Source organism: Macadamia integrifolia, chromosome 5 (assembly GCF_013358625.1).
Source record: "Macadamia integrifolia cultivar HAES 741 chromosome 5, SCU_Mint_v3, whole genome shotgun sequence".
NCBI lineage: Eukaryota > Viridiplantae > Streptophyta > Magnoliopsida > Proteales > Proteaceae > Macadamia > Macadamia integrifolia.
The window spans coordinates 46,289,964-46,308,757 of NC_056561.1; the positions used below are offsets into that span (position 1 = coordinate 46,289,964).

An 18,794-nucleotide genomic window follows, 5' to 3' on the forward strand; every position below is an offset into this window, starting at 1 on the left:
TTACTGCCATGTGTTCTCTGCAAAACCGGCAATTTTCTCCTCCCACTATTGTTACTTTATCTTCTTCAGGATATGTTGCAGGTTATCAACTTTGTTGGTGTTTTCTAGTAAAATACAAGGGTCATATCCCGGTTTATCAGTGCTATATTTTTTAGCTCTACATTGCTTGTCATCTTGTTTGTTGAATTTTGAATTGCCAATTCTGTAGGTTGATTACATCAACTTTCCCGCCGTTGCGGTTACCATGTTTTGCACTCAATTTACAGCAACCTGCAATCCCATTCTATTTGCCCCAAAATTTCAACCACAATCCCTTCAGACTATTCAATGTCCATACCAGAAAACCATAATTTCTGAGCAGCCTTCATTCTCTACTTAATCCCTTCCCCTATTATAGCTGCATCCATTGACAGGCCAATCATACATTCATACCCTTTGAACAACTGTGGGTTTTAGCCTTTTATATTAGTGACTGGTAAGACCAGAGTTTCAGCCTTATTTGCTCTTTGTTGTCGAGTAGTTAAAAATAGGGAAATAGATCCCTGTCAGATTGCGTGGCGTCTGTTCCTAGACATGGGGCTGGGGGAGGTGAAATGATGGCCCACCTCTTGTGAAATATGAAAAAAAAAAAGAAAAAAAACCATTCTTGTTGATGACCGTGTGTGCCTCACATTGGATCCTAGATATACATATATTTTTTTTTTGGATCCCAATTTTAATCTAGGAATGGACAAATGAAACCCATCCAGTACGGGATTAGACCCAGCCTAAGAATGCAATTTTGGATTTTATACCAAAAGCCCCTTGAATTTTATAAGCTAGCACCTTGTTAGCCTTAATTATCTCTATAAATTTTCAACCACGTCTTGAGCATAATTCCATACAACTTTGAATTAATTTCGGTTCTAGAAATATTGTTTTGAATTATTGTTAATTTAAGTCATGCTTTCACATCTTTGACAAGGAGGGCCTTATATATGTCATATGATGAGGAATTCCTTAATTTAAGGGAGTTTCATGGAAAAATAAAAATTATTCAAGGGAGTTGTTTCATGGCAATCATGTCTATTGTGGAATGGATGGAGTGTGCAAATATTTCATATGGTAGGTCAGATTGGTAGGAACTTTTGTTGACAGATAGATCTAACTTCTAAGATCCCACGCTCAAATGTCTAGTTTTAGATTAGAGAGATTGCGAAGTGGCAAAATAAAATATTGCAACTCTTATGTAAAAATGAACCTTATTGAAAAAATAAAAATATAGGATTTCGATCCTCTGTGGCATCCCCTGGTGCAGCAGATCATCCATTTTCGAGAAATAGAAGGAAACTGTGCCAACAAATCAAAGGGTATGTGATTGAATTTGATTTAATATTTTTTTTTTATTTTAGACTAATCTAAACCGTTACTAAATATTTGGGCCTTCAGATTTCTGCCAACGAGTTTAGTAGCCTAATGGAAGGAAGCCCTTGTTCCATCACTGCCTTAGTTGATTGGTTGTGAGTTCTAATCGACAAGTCTCACTATTGCTCGTTGGTTGAAAGCGTTGTTTGTCATATGAGGGCTTTGGCCTGGGGGTACTACCATGGAGCACTTTTTTTTTACCCAAAATAAAAAAAAGAAAGAAAGAAAGAAAGAAAGAAAGAAAGAAGATTCCACATTGGATTCATGTTTTCGATCCATTTGAATAATCTACATTGAGAATGGATTATAGCCTGACCAGGTTTTGAACGTAACCTAAAATCAGGTTCACAATCTGACTCACTTGATCTTTACTTTGATGTGCCCTTGGACCACCATTCCTCTCCGCATTCTAATGGAGAAATTTTTGTTCATACCTGAGTTTTGTGTAAAAAATGATGACAATACTTTTGTTTCTCTGATCAAACTAATAGCCTCTAAGGCCATGGCTGGGAAAATCCTTATCAAGGATATTAACTTTTTATTCGAAACCTTGAACTCTATGTAACTAACTCTTTCTGTTTTATTTCTACTAAAAAAAAGGTGGGTAAAGTGTTGAAATCTCTACAAAGTGATGGTAAAGTGATGGTGATCAAAATTCACATTCTTGTTTTTTCAATGAGGGTAAATCTTGTCTTTTTACATATGTACTCGAAAAAGATAAGGAATGAACTTCTAGCTCAATTGCAAGCTACTAGGCAATTGGGTTCAAGCATAACTCTAGGAAAGGTCGCTGGTTCAACTCTCCCAACGCTCATTTTCTTGAAAAATTAGTTGTAGTATTGCAATGAGTGTGACCCAGTGAGCCTCCTTGTGCCTTTGTGAATCCCTATCTTGCCCCTCAATGGGTCATTCCTAGCCAATGGTCCTTAAACTAGTACAAAAGAAAAAAAAAAAAAAAAATGCAAGATTAGGCCAACTTTTTATTATTATATAATGATAAATCACTTTTATTTTTGTATGAAACACTTTCACATTATTTTAATTTTTTTACCCCTAGATTTAAATTATCACTTTCATTTATTTATTTATTATTTATTATTTTTATGAAACACTTTCAACTTATTTTGAAAAACTTTTTTTTCCTTTGATTTTTTTTTTTTTTTTTTTTGGGTTTGTGGGGATAAGATAAAATTCAATTAAAAAAAAAATGTTACAAATTGTTAATACATCTATAGAGGTGTTTGTCATATAAACCTCTTCTCAGAAGCCCCCTATTTGGCCACATAAAGAAGATAAGATGGTATTATGAGAATTTGATAGACAAAAAGTTTCATCAATAATCTCTGCAAGTCCAAAAAACCTAATTTTGATGATCTATCTCAATTGTATGACTTACATTGTTTGAGGTTTATCTATTTAATTTTAAGGAAGGAGAACTCCGTCTATCCTTGTTCCCCACGCCCAGACACAATTGGGAGTGAAGATACCAAATGCGCAAGAGATTAACTGGGTCTTCTCACACCCATCTATGTTTGGGCATGTTCAAAATAAATTTTAGAGTATTATATAAAGTGTAGAAAAAACTCAAACTGATTTGGAACTTAACACATGATCCTCTCAAGATGTACACACATTCCCTTCTCATTTCTCTCTCAACAAGGCAATCTCAGAATCTCAGTCATAAGAACTTCATTCCCAAAAATTTTGTATTTTTTATTTTCCTAGTCCATTTTATACATCCATGAAAACAAGTGAATTAGTACAATATGGTGTGCAGAACTGCAGATCTATTTTTGTTTTAAATTAATTTTTGAAGAAAAAAATCCATAAAATCCCCAGGATAAATTTTTGACCGTCCGATCTAATAACAAGTCAAGGAAAGTGTTCACTTTAATTCTAAATTCATATGTGGGCCCAAACCCAAATCAAAACTGCCGTTCCAAGTTTCAACAACCCACCCCATTATTTATGTATTTCTCATGTGACCTTCGTGGTTTACGTTTTATTGTGTTTTGACCATTTGACCACCGAATAGGATTCCAGAACGTAAGACCGTTGAAATTTAGACCAACACTAGATGTATCAATTTGGAATTTTCCCTCTCTCTTCATGCTTCTTTCCCCCTTTCTCCTTCCCCTTCAAACCTCTCAATAAATAAGCCGCGCCCTCTCTTTACCTAATTTCAGGAACTCAAACACAACACCACCACCTCCACATTGAGCACTCTCTCTCTCTCTCTCTCTCTCTCTCTCTCTCTATTAGTATCTAAAGGGTGATTTTTTCTACCATCTTTGTTCTTTCATGGCGGACGAGATTGAAATTCCTCAGTACTTCATCTGCCCCATATCCTTGCAGATCATGAAAGACCCAGTAACAGCGGTCACCGGAATCACATACGACCGAGAGAGCATCGAACAATGGTTGTCGTCGGGGAAAAACACGACATGTCCGGTCACAAAGCAGCCACTTCCTTTAGACTCTTCTCTAACTCCAAACCATACTCTCCGGCGACTAATCCAGGCCTGGTGCACCACCAAAGGCGTCGATCGGATCCCAACCCCGAAATCTCCTCTCAACAAGACCCATATCCTTAAACTGGTTCAAGATCTCTGGGTTCCTCGGCTACAATTGAAGACATTGAAGAAGTTAGAGTCTTTAGCTTCTGAGAAAGAAAGCCATAGGACACAAATGGTAGAAGCTGGCGTCGGCAAGGCTATGGTTTCATTGATCGTAAGGGGCTTCAGGGAAGTTAGAGGAGATAGTCTAGAGGTTTATTCTGCTATGAATCTTCTTCATTGTTTGCGGATCTCTAACGAAGAAGCGAAGCTACTTCTCATTGAATACTATGATTTCATGGATTCAATCATGTGGGTTTTAGAGCAAGAGATGGAAAATCATGTAACTTTGAAGACAAATGTAGTTCTAGTCTTGAAATCTTTCATTCAAGCTGCAAGTAAGAGTCAATTGGAGAGGTTAAGACCAGATTTCTTTCAAGGTCTGATTAGGGTTTTGAAAGATCGGATCTCTCACCAGGCTACTAAGGCCACTTTACATATCTTACTAGAGACATGTCCATGGGGAAGAAATAGAATAAAGATCATTGAAGCCGGCGCGGTAACGGAGCTAATAGAGTTGGAGCTTACGATGCCGGAGAAGAAGACTACAGAGATGATATTGGGTGTATTGGATTATCTATGTACATGTGCAGATGGGAGAGCTCAATTGCTAGGTCACGCCGCCGGAATCGCGGTGGTATCGAAGAGGATACTAAGAGTATCGCCGGCAGCTAATGAATCGGCGGTGCATATTCTTGCATCAATTTCCAAGTTCTCTGCTACTAATGAGGTTCTCAAAGAGATGTTGAGAGTAGGAGCTGTGTCAAAGCTTTGCATGGCTTTACAGGCTGAGTGTGGAGGGAACGTGAAGGAGAAGGCAAGATGGGTCCTTAGGTTGCATTCTAATGCTTGGAGCACTTCTCCTTGCATTCAGGTTTATCTCTTAACAAGGGATCCTAGGTAATTATTATGAAACACAAGTATACAAACAGTCACTGAAAGTAAGATGAAGCAAAACAGTTTTTTTTTTTTCCTTGAAGATTTTGTGAGAAATTGTATTTTCATGTACATAGATTGAAAATACACACACGGCATCATGTTTAGAATTATGTATTTTCTTTTAATTTATTTTTACCTTATTCCCCAACTTGGAGGGCTCCGTCCTTGACGTGTAGAGATTCTTTGGCCTAGTTTCAATCCATGACTTCGTGAAACTTGTAATTCGGAACCTAGGTGATTACACTTAATTTTCCATAAAGCTTTGTTTTAAAAAAAAAAAAAAGTACATAATTGAAGTTTTGATTAGGATGATATAAAAAAAAAAAAAAACACACACACATACACACAAAAATTAAAGGATTGTTCTAGTTCTATTATTTATTTTGGGGAAAGGAACGATCCTTGGTCACACATCTCTATGCCAGTACGGGGGAGCATATGGACATAAAAATAGGGTGGGTTTTATGGGTTTCACAGGGGTAGGGTTATGATTTCTCTCCCCTCTATATCTAGGTACAAAGGCAGCGTGACAAGGGGTTTTTTTTTTTTTTTTCCATTTATTTAATATTAAAGGGTTTCTAATGGTGTGGGAAAGAATTTTCACATCACATCAATAACCATCCTAGAAATCTATCAATCATATAGATAGGTTCCACATTAAAAATAAGAGAAAGGAAAGATGAATTGTGGCATTGTGGGAAATTTTTTTCCTATTTTATTTATGGAAAAAATGAGTAATGCTAGGTTGTATGACCAATGTTGCCCATGCCCAGACACTGAGGTGGCAAAATGATAGTCGCACTTCCATGGTGTGAAAATCCCATCAATGTTGATTCCCCCGTAAGACCTGCCAGTGGTCCCTTCATTGTTGAAGGGCCACGTACGCTAGCAATGATCTCTCACCATTTGTTTATTTATTTATAAGCGAGAGGTGATTCCTATGATTGAAAAATTTTCTTGCATCATACTGGGCAGCAGAATTTTTCCTGACACCACCACAATCCCAGCACACGTAGTAGACTGGACTTGGACCGCAGTCGGCCAACAGGAAAATTCCTGCTAACCGGTTTGTAGGGAAATTTTATCTGGTTCATGCTCTACCCTATCATATCTTTAAGGAGTTAAACAAAATACAATCATTAGTCTAAGGACAGTTTGGATACTAAAGGGGGTAATTAAGCCATTGAAATGAACTAATAGTTGAGAGCGTGGAGTCTTTTTTCTATGATTGTCTGAATGCATGATATATTGATACATAGAAATACTGTGTTATTAATTCCCTTATGTGAACAATCTGATCAGTCTCAGACTCAACCAATGGATAAATCAATTGGGGGGACCCACTGATTAATAAAGCTCTTCCACACTCTTAGATTGAGATTGAGAAGTTTGCTAGACTTAAACTCTCAATTTCAATCTCAATCTCAATCTCAATCTCAATCACAATCAGTCTAAGCTGATATCACAAGAGATAATGTTGGACCAGTCTTATAAGAACCATTATTCCATTATTGATTTAGTGTTCACATTTTAAACACAGCCGACATCTCAAATTCAAACGCTACGGCTACTTTGTCTAAAACCTTGACTTTGACTGGGTCTGATGCTTGAGAAATTGGAGTGTGGGCATTACATTTTGAGGTCAGAGATTAATTGTTCTTGACTATGTGGGTCGTTCGTAAAATCTATCCTACCCTACATGCATGGTTTCTATTTTAACACAATAAACTTGAAAATTTTGAGTAAAACCATTTTGTTCCTCTTTTTTTTTCTTAATTTTTTTTTTTTTAAATTTTGATATTTCTTGATCAATTTTTACTATTCTGGATTAGTTTTTAAAACTTGCCAAGTCAGATATATGTATTACACATAGACGTAAGGAGCGCACAATGACCATCGTGCCCGTCTTGGGGGCGCACGCCTTGTGTCTGGATGCAGGGGCTGCTCTCGGATAGAAAACGCTTGCTCTTATTTTTTTAATGAATACAATATAGCAGAATACACTATACTCTCACATTTATACTTCTTAGTTCTTAGAACATTTTTTTTATTATTAAAAAGTAGAATCCAATAACTTGAGCATTATTGTATGAATACTAATAATTAAATGAGTTTTGTAATAACATATCAAAGGGTTTTCATTTCAACTTGTTCAATTTATGACCACATGCCCCTCCCGGTGAGTGCACATCCCTATGTTTGGGTGCAAGATTGCTCTCGAACAAAAAACACTTGCCTTTTTTATTTTATTTTTTATGAATACAATGTAATAGAATACACTACACTTTCACATTTATACTTCTTAATTCTTAGTCCATTTTCTTTATTCTTAAAAAGTAGGATCCAATAACTTAAGCATTAATGTATGATCAATACTAATAATTAAATGAGTTTTGTAATAACATATCAATGGTTTTTCATTCCAACTTGTTCAATTTGATTATGAACGTGGTCATTGGTGGTTGATTGACTCTGATCAATCAAAGAAATTTCTCGATCCTTGTAGTTTCCTTTCATTGTTTACTAACATTAATTCTTGCTCTAGTTTTCTATTCTCTAATGGGAAACGAAATATTTATATGGGAAAAGGTTGGGTATGCCGCCGATATCAAGTATGCTAGCACCCATTGTGTCTATCTCTCTCTTCCCGTTTTCTGAAATGACCCCCATATCCTTCCTGAATGATATTCCATCATGTGTTCCTATTAGTGCTATCCGTTAGCATACTTGATATCGACGGCATACCTATCCCTCTCCCTATTTATATATATGTGTAGTTGTAAATTCAAAAAACGTCATATTAAGTAGGAAGTTTTCTAAGTCTTTATCTAATATTTGATCATCCTCCTCCTTCGTCATTGTAATTCCTAGTTGTTGAGGTCAGGAAATGAAATTTAAATTAAAGATATGAAAGCTTTAAATAGGGTATATTGACAAACTTGAAAGTTAGTTGTGAATAATCAAGTAGTTGGTTCTTGGTTTAAAGAAATGTGAGATTGGGTCTTGGACCATGCCATTGAAATTCAAACAATTATTTGTGGTGTTCCAATTCAGACAAAAATGGAAAATATTTTCCAGCTGCCCATAATCACATACGTTGAAATGAAATAATCTCCTTCGACTATTGGTTCGTAAATACCTTTATAGGTTTTAGTATTTTTTGATATATCTTCTTCTTCTTTTTTTTTTTTTTTTTTTTTTTTGAGCAGGATCTTTTTTGAAATATCTTCTCTTTATTTTTTTTTCTAGAGCGGGATGATGATTCATCCTTTAGATACAATTAAGGGTTAGATTTGATTAAGATTATTTAAGTTAGGATTGAAGAGCATAAAATAAGAAAATTAGAGATAAAGGAATTAATCCCTAACTTGAATGACACAAAAGTTAGGGGTCCATTCCGTTGTTTCAAAAGTTTAGATCAGCAGCCGAAAAACTTGACTCAATTGGGAAGACCCTGGGGTATTTACGGTGACTTGTGAGTTGATTTTGCTAAGTCAGTAAATTGTTAAATGATTAGACAAAAGGATATATTTGTATTATTTTTAATTGAGTTCGGTGAAATTTTACATAAGTGAAGTAGGTGGTTCAATTAACATACACTCACACATCGACACCTGTGAAGGCCTTGACGGAATGGGAAAGTGTTGTTATCCTCCTTTTCAAATATTCTGAAAATTAATAAATGAATAAAAAAGAGAAAATGATCCCAATGAAAACGGAAGCTAATTGGTTTCATTCCTCTTTTATAATTACATTAAGAGTTCCCCTCTCTCTCTCTCTCTCTCTTTCTTCTTCTTGTATGCAATCTTGAAATATCTCTTGTTCTACCTAGTAAGAATAAGAACAAAATTAAAAGCCCATAACACATCAAGCTCTGGATTTTTTTGACAAAATCTAGAAGAAATATTTTGAAAGTGCCAAAGAAGCAAGAAAACTTGGTGCAGCTTGGCTTAGGATCATACTCCAATCGGGCCCAAACCCTAGAGTCAGACTATGTCAACCAAATAGACTAGCTCGGGCTAGGTTGTAGAAATCTTGAGTCTAAAGTTTCCAACATGTGCAATGACCTTATCTTGTCATTGTTGATTATGAGACTTATCTAGACCCATCCAAAGACTCCGGTCCCAGCCATCGACATTTTGGAGGGAAGTAATTGAGTTGCAAACCATCATAACTTTAGAGCCCGTTTGATTTTGTTTTTATTGTTTCTATGTCTAGAAACAATAGAAATAGTTTTTTCCTGAGTCTCTGTGCTAAGAAACAATTTTTTAAATTAAAAAAAAATGTTTGATTTTTCTATTTTCGAAACATTTTCTACAATGTAGTCGGATTGAAGACATGAGTGAAGGCACGGCGTTCCAAGTATGCAGTTCACGAGTGAAGGTACGACATTGGAGTTGCAGTTATGCTTTGTGGAGTTGAGATTCAGTAGGATGAAGGCAGTCTGGAACTTATTGAAGAAGTATCGAGTTTTTTACAATTTTTATCCCTCCCATTTGTTTCGAGAAATAGAAAAATAAGTTTGACTTGTTTCTTGACACAGAAATAGGTATAAATTTCTATTTCTATTTTGAAAAACAGGTGAAACGAAATAGAATAATCAAACAGTTTGGAGTGTTTTTCCATTTATGAGCATAGAAAAAAGAAAGAAGACGTTTCCAGAAACAAAATCGAATGGGCCCTCAAGTCTTGTTGCATGGAGTAGTCGACCTCCATTCTTAGCTATAACCTACATTTTCTTTTTGCTAATAATGGGTATCCAAGCCTTTGGCCTGACTAGTCCCGTGAGACCATACTAACTGCACAATCGCATGGATCAGGTCATACCAGGGTTGAATGAGAACCATTTGACTTTTACTGAAAGCAATGAAGAGCACTAAACAGCCTCGTGTGAGTGGCACAAGGTATGCTTAGTGGGGAGTCGAACTTGGTACGTTCAAGTTTACGACTCGTATCAAGTTCGTTGCTCACCAACTATGCTGCCCCCTTGGATTTACCTTAAGATTAAGGAGATCGCTATGAATTTGGATAAGAAACTCTCCCTAGAAAATGAGGAATATCTTAAGCTATAAATAAGAGGTTCTAAGACGTTGAGGAAAGATCTTTTAGCCGGAGGTAAAAAGGGAAATGGAGAATCCTGTGCAAAGAGAATCCATTTTATAGTCCAAGGTTTTTTAAGGACACTAGAATAAATAGTCGAAAAGTCTACTAGTTGAAAGCGAGTAAAGCGACCCCAAAATTTCTAGGGTTGATCCAAAATCACCTACTTAAGTTTTTGGTAGCCATAGTTTTTGTAACTATCTTATTGTCCTGAAGTTATGCTGGGGTAGACGAGGTCCCGTACAACCTATACGGGCCATTATGCTACAAACAGATGGTGTGGTTATTCAAACCAAAGGTTTTAAAATTTGGGATCATGGATTTAGTTCTCATTATTGATATTGATATTGGAGAGGATTGGTGTGTATTGATCATTTTTGCTTCTTATTTTTTAATGTGTATATATATATATATATATATTATTTTACCTCTGAAACGATATGAGTGACAGATGGAATTGGTCAAGGATCAAGGATCGGTCTCAGCCGATACCAATACGATATGATCGATACGATATCGATATTTGAAACCACGCTTGGGATCAATCTAGACTCTCAACCTATATGATTTACCTTTTTTGTGTTTTCTTAATAATCAAAGTTTAATACCTTTTTAATGTTGGATACAAACTAGTGGATCAATTGACCGCTCAGCATCCGTCTCAAGTTGAGACTCTCAACTCTCGATCGATATTGATCCAATCCATGCGATTCGTCAATTTTGATCAGATTTTGGAAACTATGATTCTGAAATGATGGTCTGAAATTTGAGAAAGGAACATGGTTTCAAGTATGAGTATCGGATTGACTGTATCAGCTGAATCGTATTAATATCGACTGAGATCGATCTGATACTGACCAATTCGAATCCATTGCACATATCATTTTATGGATAAAATAGTAAAAAAAAAATGTATTTCCTTTGAAAATTCAAGGACAGAAGTGCCAATATGCACCAATCCCATCCGATCCGTATAACTAAATCCATGGATAGGAAGCTTCTACAAACTTGGAAGTCGTCTTGTAGCTTCTACCGAAAAAAAAAAGGAAAAATTACGTGATTACCCACTTCTGGGTTTCTCTTAACAAAATTACCCAACTAAGTTTCAGTTAACAAAAATACCCAAAATTAGGTTTCCCTTTACAAAATTACCCACTTAAAGTTTTAGTCATAAAAAAATACATGATTATATGTGGAAGATGAAAAATCACTATTTTGGGTAGTTTTATAAACCTAAACCTGATTTTGGGTATTTTTGTTAACTAAAACTTTGGGTGGGTAGTTTTGTAAACTCAAACCTAATTTTGGGTATTTTTGTTTACCAAAACTTTTTGTGGGTAATTTTGTAAAGTGAAACCTAAAAATGGGTAATCATGTAATTTTTCCAAAAAAAAAACAAAGAAAGTTGCCTGATAGCCCCTCGTCCCCATAAGGCGCCAACACAGGTTTTGTATATTAACATATGCAGCACTTCATCAAAGGTAGGGAAGGAAACATCACACCCTTGGTTTTTTCCACGTGGCATAAGAGATGTCAAACATGAACCGTTGAATGGAAAAAAATGCCATATGTACTGGGTTAGCTGTCAAATTTGAAGCCCTAACTAATCAATGCCATACCTTTCCATCTACCTCTTATCTGCCACTGTTTTATCAACGGTCCAAAATAATTGAACAAACAAAGGTCCTAATAAATATTTTTCATTAATGCTTTATAAAGATACATGGTAGAATCAATTTACACCCAAATGCAACAAAAGATTAGGGGAGGCTGGGGCTTGTTACAAGCTATATGGATTGGATGTGATTGGATATGGATGTGGATCGAATTTGGATTTTTGATTATCCCTTTGTTCTTTAACTTATAAAATTTGGACCTTCCTTCCCTTAATAATTACAATTTTTTCTTAATCTATCTTTTTAAGTTGTCTTAGCTTTTTTCTTCATTCTTTAGAATCTGTCTAAACTTCAAGAACCCTTATAATCATTAATGAATTATCTAATAGGTGGATAATTCCGATTTAGATCCGAATACCCATTGATCCAATATGGATACCCTTGAATGGACATGAATTGGAATTTAAATCTATTTCAACTATCTATTTTTTTATTTTTTTATTTTTGATAGAAACTATCCACTTACATCCCTAGTTATTCTTGAGATTGGCGTCTATGGATTCCACTAGATTAAAATATACACGCCCACCACCCATTTAATAATCAGATGGGTTTTGGGCCTGTAATATGGCCCATAAGACACCAGGACGTCTGGGGTGATATTAAGCATCCCTCTCTCCAAGAAAATAAAAAACGCATTAAGGGGGACTTACAAAGTAAATATGATACTCCTTCATCTCATGAATAATTGATTTTTCCTTTTATTTATTTATCTTAGACAAAGAAATTAACAAAGATCTTCATCCCTTATGCTTCAAATGAGCAGCACACGATTAAAATTTTCAGTTTATGGACTGTAACTCGTTTGATTACTTGTCAATCCAGAATAAATTATGCTAATCTAGGAGAATGAAAGTGAATGTTACCATCGTCCTGGGCCCAAGCATAATAGTTTTGTTGATCTTGTGTTCAGCCATATTGATTGTTAGCCTTCATTTCAGTCCCGGCCCGAGCCCATTATGTGTAACAATCTTTGGGCCTGGCCTAAACTGTGATTGGTCTTCTGAAAACAAAACAATGGGAATTTTTCATTATGGCAGCATTGGTTCAGTTGTCCTTAATGGAAGGTTGACCAAGTTAATTATTAGTTCTCCTTTTTTGTCTTCTTCTTGTTCTTTTCAGTCCCCAGTTACATTCTTTCATCTGGACTGATAGTCTGGAGTAGAAGGGTTAGCTAGAGAGCAGCTCACCTAGACATGATGAGGGGACTGAACAGTAGTTCTATGGTTGGATGTAGAAGTGTCAATCAATTGGGCATAATCCGTCTTCCCTACTTTAGGATTGCATTGTGATTGGTCTGGGTGTTTGGTTCGGTAAATCAAATGGTGTATGTATCGGATATAAAAGTTAATCTTTTGATAGATATTCTTCTGAATTATGTTTCTTTTTGAAAAATCGTTTGGTTGCCTTGAGGCTAGTACATGTTTCTCGCGGGTTGAGATATTGACTTCCGTAGAGAACGTCTGTCTGCTTTCTCTTTTTATACTAGGTGGTAAAAAGGTTGCTCAAATCTGAGTTTAAGTGTTGAGGTAAACTCAGATTTGAAACACTTCCTTTGTAATATGGTTATTCATGGGAAGTAGGATGTTCACTTATGACGGTCATCCTAGTGGAACCAAACAACTCAAAAAATTAAGAATTATCATTCTAAAGAATGTCATCCCAAAGATTTACCGAACCAAACACCCCCTTAAGTAATCGATCCTCAAAGACTACGTATAGTCCCATTTATAAATGGTCAATTGAGTATTAGTCTTAACAGGCTAAGTAAACGAGCTCTAAACATGCTTTAAACATGTCAGGCAGAGTCGAGCTATTAATCAATCGGTCTCGGTTGGACGACCATGAGGTAGGACTTTCACACTGGAAACTACTAAATAGTATCCAGTTCGGGTCAACCTGCTTTTGGGTTTTTTCGCTCGTGAGCATAACGGTATAAGCCTGCTAACTGTGAGGTCGACTGGTCAAATAGAGATGAAAGTTGACCATAGTGATCCGAGAATCCCGCATGGAGGGGCTCTCGCTCAACTGATCAAAGGTACATCGGGGATAACAAGCTGATGACTCCCAAGAGCTCTTATTGACGAAATTGTTTGGCACCTCAGCCGGCCTTGGAATTGACACCCCTAGTTGGGTGGTTCAGACTCCTAAAGGTATGAAAGGTTTCCCAATGTTTTTTTTTTTTTTCTGATCATCTATGACTCAATGTTGTATTTTTCCTTCCACCTCCACCATTGAAACTGGAGAAGAAATAAATAAAGAAATACCTAGAGCACTTTGTAAGGTTTAGTTTTAAATATATAAGTCTGACAAATCCAACATAGAAGAGTGATGGAAGAAATGGAATTCCTAATTTCCAGCACCAAAGCTTACGTTTTCCCCCAAGTCTTCAAATTTAAATTTTGTTTAACGTGGACATAATCTGGGTCGGCTAAACTAGCGTCTCTGTTAGTATATTTATATATACTCTCTAAAGAAGCAATCACTTCATTTGATGAAGTCTACATAGAAGGCTGGGCTGTTTCCTCTTGAATACAAGAAACTTCTCCATTTGATCTATATTCCCATATATTTTATTCTCTGTTTCATGAAAGGAGGATCACTATCATATGGGAAGTGGTTGGACTTGGCACCAAGGCAAGTAGGATCAATCTTAGGCCAAACCTACTCTAACCATCATACCCTTAGCCATGGCTGGCTGGACCTTACAGGTCTGGATCACCAGCCTAGCTAGCTAGAGTTCTTTTTTATGGTTGTCCTTGTTCCTATTAATGGGGGCTTTTCTCAGTCCCAGCCCTCCAAGGAAGAGAGCCATACCTAACCACAATTCCAGAATATTTGGAGTCAAAACTTAAGGGAAGACCATGATCTCAATTTCCTACTGTTGACTTTTTCAATCTCTTTTTGTTCTTAATAAAATAAGAAGATGTACTAAAGTAGGCCAATTAAGAATTTGAATGGAAATGAATGTAACTGAAAACTCATTTCCCATCCCAACACACAGTCACAATTATCAATCGGTCGATAATGGTACTTCTCTTATTGATCTCAATCTTAAAAGGTTGAAACATAAATTAAAGGAATTTTTTTATTGACACTCTTTAAGGTGTTAAATAAATTATAATTTTATTTTTTTACCTTTTTTAGCTTTTTTAGCATGACATAAAATTTTCACAATAAGGGTAATAGTATTATTTCATATATCTACTGAAAAATGTGCATGACAATGATATTATTGGTGGTTCAGTTCGTCAAGGAAGATATCTTGCATTTTTCATCATATTTTAGAGCTTGTTCCTTTCATTGTATTCCTAGGGAGATTAGTTATGTGCTAACTCCTTAGCAAGGAATTAAAAGCTATGTCGGAAGTGTGTACGACAGTATGGCCAAATTTCACTCCATGGTTGAAAGAGTCTTATAGCACAACAATTGCTCGTTTTCCATACTCTAATGAATAAATTTAATTTTACCAAAAAATAAATAAATCACATTTTGATAATGACATAATGATATATCATTTTTAGCTTATTTTTGAAAACTCTTTTATATGCCCATCTTAAAGGTTTTTTTTTTGGAATACGACAAACTAGAAGTGACAAAGATATCAAGTAATAAATACATTACAAAAAAAAAAAACCTATCGAGATGTCGTTCACCATTAGGTCATTATCAAGAGTTTTCATTATTTTACATGTGTTTTGAGTTGTTCCTAGGGAAAATCTGTTCCCAAGGAGATAAAGACAAAGGGAAAAGACCCATGCCTGCCTCCTACGTCTAGACATAGGGGATGGAGAAAAGACCACTTTATCCCCTTGGGTGGATGCCTGAGTGCAATGACCGCACACCAAGTAGCTATTCGTATGCCTAAAAACAAATCATTGGCTGTTTTGACATGTTAAATGACAAGATTTTACTTTTAAAAAAATGTGTTATACAAAAAAGGTTTAAGAAAAAAAAAAAGATTTCTTTTTTATGCAAGAGGTAAAAAAAAAAAAAAATTTAAGATTATTACAACTTCTTCTTCTTTGCAAGTTTGATTACAGTAAGATTTTCTCTATTAAATTAAAATTCGCTAAAACAAGGAGACCAACAAGTTTCTCTTCAATGGAAATTTCTTTTGTGTTGGACAGAAATTTCCTACCTCGATTGTATATCTTATTAAGTTTTGTATGCAAAGGATAAAACTATTCTCAATTTTGTCATCGGGAAAAAAAAAAATTATGTATCATACCAAAAGGGTAAAAAATAAAGTTAGAACTTCTTTTTTTTCACCAAGCTAATTAGTAACAAGAAGATTTTCCCTAAGTTAAGACTTGCAAAAACATGGAGAACAAACTTCTATTCAAGGGAAATTTCTTCTGTGCTGAACAGGAATTTCCATGTCCATGCATGCATGTATTATACCTTATCCAGTACGTTTTGTAAACAAAGGGCAAAATCTTTCTCCCCCTCAATATTTATGTGTGGTTATGGATATCTCTAGAAGATGATGGATAACAAGAGATTAAATGGACAGGGATACAAGATGAGTTCTTCCAAACCCTAGAGTGCAACCTAAGCATCTCCTTAGCCTTCTCCTTGGTCTTGAGACTACAATCCACCTGAAGCACCAAACACAACTTAGTAACAACCCCAACCTGCAACATCTCCTGAAGAACATTTGAAGTCGCAGAAAACCTAGAGATGGAAGACAATATCCTCACTCCCCTTTCACTTGCCACATGAGAAACCCTAAGTATCTTCTTTGACACCACAGCAATTCCAGCTCCATGCTTGAACAACTCAGCTCTCCCTTCTGCACATCTACATAACCGATCCAACACAACCAAAACCATCTCACAAACCCTCCTCTGATCTGTTACCTCGATAAGAATCTCGATCAGTACCGGAACTGCGCCGGCTTCTACGGCTTTAATCTTGTTTCGACCCCATGGACAAAGCTCCACCATGACCTGTAATGCAGCCATGGTTGCATGTTGTGAGATCTGATCACGCAACACGTTCACAATCTCCACAAACTGTTCCACTTTTATGTTCATCAGGTAAATTGGATCTGCAAGCTCGAACATGGATTTCAGAAGCATTACAGCATAAGCCCGAGACCGATAACTCCCTTGTTCCAAAACCAGAAACAAGGTTTCCATGAATTTGCCATTGATGAGGTTCTTGAGACCAACCTCTGAGATCTGGAGATGATAAAGAATGTCCAACGCTTCATCAATAGTTCCATGATCTTCTATGTTTATGATTGAAGCCAAGAACTCAACTACACCTGCAGACTCCAAACATCTACGGTTCCTCTCGCTTTCTCCGGCGATGGATTTAAGATTTCGGAGGCATCTCATCTGGTGTTGTTGTGATCTACCTTCGTTGAGAAGCTTGACGATCTGGGCTTTATCGACAGGTGGTTTTGGAGTTGGGAATCGTTCGATACCTTTGGAAGAATTGAGAGTACACCATGCTTGGATCAATCGTCGGAGTGTATGGTTTGGAGTCAGATCTGTATCAGATAAGGGTTGTCTTGTGACTGGACATGTACCGTTCTTGCTGGTGAATATCCATCTCTCTATGGACTCCCTCTCGTAAGTTATTCCAGAAGACATAGTCACTGGATCTCTCATGATCTGGAGAGAGATTGGACATAGAAAATAAGATGGAATATCTATATCATCCATCTATATTGAAGGAGAAGAGAAGCTCAAAAACTTAAGAGATTGATAAAAACTGAAACAAACGCTAACCCAGATCTCAAAATAGGAAGTAAAGAGAACCCAGAAAGGGTTTTCTATATAGAGGTAGTAAGAGAAAGATTGGGAGAGGAGGCGTTGAGTATTTCTTGATAAAAAGTAGGAAAGGTGAAAGTAGTCAGGGGTTGAGCAGACCCGTTTTGAGGAAGTTGGCATAGTTGAGAGTTGAGACTTGGTTTTATATCATTGGAAGAGAGAGAAAGAAGAGAGAGAAATTCAAAATTGAGAAAGTCAAAACACGGAATTTTTCTTTAATGGGTTTAGCTGACAACTTTTTTTTAATTAAAAAAGTCTTATAGGTTGGAGTTCCCTTACTTTTTGTCTTGATAAAAGAACAACTGTATACAACGGAAACCGAGTCATATTCATTTAATGGCGCATGGAGGTTGTTTCCTTCCTTCCTTCGGTGCCTAGGTGGAGTCGTGACGGTGATCACTGATTTAGTGATCACCGATTCACCTCCGTCCTCCCCCCCCCCCTTTGACTTTCTCTCTCTAAAAAACAGCAGACATTTTCTCTCTCTAACTCGTGTTTTTTCCTTTCATTGTTTTCAACTGAAAGATCCAATTTGCATGCCTGACATCTACTATTTTTCTACGTGTTGCTTGCCATGTCAACTACTACGCTTTTCAATTTGGGGCATAAAATGAAGCGGACCAGATGGGTAATCCGCCCATGCCCATCTACCATCCATTTTGGGTGTCTGGATCTTTGACTCGACTAATCCTTGGGTCCTGGGGTCACTGTGATATAGTTTACATAGGACTGGGTCAGTCAGATAGAAACTCTTGTACGGTGACCCTAAGAAGTTAAGTGTAGCGGTAAAGGTTTGATCAGGGAATCTTGCTACCTGAGGCGGAGTACCGTGTCCTCTCAAAACCAACTGCGCTAACCCCTTGGGGCAATATGCAAAGAAACGGAATCCAAATCACATAAATGTATGAAAACAATTCTCATACGTTTTGTCATCTACACAACTACACATGGGCTCGGATTTAGATCCTCTCTAATTGCTGGGATGTCTATCGTGGCATTTGATGGCTAACATGTCTAACGAGCGGAGAGAATCTGAGGCCCACTCCACTCAATCTCTCTCTCAATCATGGTTCTGAAAAATGGATTGAATCGGTCAATATCGACCTTGATCAATCTTTGATCTTGACTTTTTCAATCATAATATATGAACGGGTATAGTCCAAGAGTTAAAATGTAATAAAAGATTAATTTTTATTAAAATTAGGGTTAAATATGTCTGATATGGTTCAATCCATATCAATTCAGATTAGTATCAAAATGGTATCGACGTTGACCCA

At 36.4% G+C, this 18,794-nt stretch overlaps 2 protein-coding genes across 2 annotated transcripts; one reads left to right on the forward strand and one right to left on the reverse strand.

Annotated features, from left to right (window-relative positions):
* Nucleotides 1-3,610: 3,610 nt before the first annotated feature.
* LOC122080370 (E3 ubiquitin-protein ligase PUB24-like) lies at nucleotides 3,611-5,115 on the forward strand. Its single transcript, XM_042647326.1, has one exon. It carries the CDS (start codon nucleotides 3,706-3,708, stop codon nucleotides 4,921-4,923), a length of 1,218 nt encoding a protein of 405 aa, XP_042503260.1. The 5' UTR covers nucleotides 3,611-3,705; the 3' UTR covers nucleotides 4,924-5,115.
* A 10,932-nt stretch (nucleotides 5,116-16,047) lies between these two features.
* LOC122080345 (E3 ubiquitin-protein ligase PUB23-like) lies at nucleotides 16,048-17,613 on the reverse strand. Its single transcript, XM_042647301.1, has one exon. The coding sequence runs from the start codon at nucleotides 17,407-17,409 to the stop codon at nucleotides 16,192-16,194; it is 1,218 nt and encodes a 405-aa protein (XP_042503235.1). The 5' UTR covers nucleotides 17,410-17,613; the 3' UTR covers nucleotides 16,048-16,191.
* Nucleotides 17,614-18,794: the final 1,181 nt, after the last annotated feature.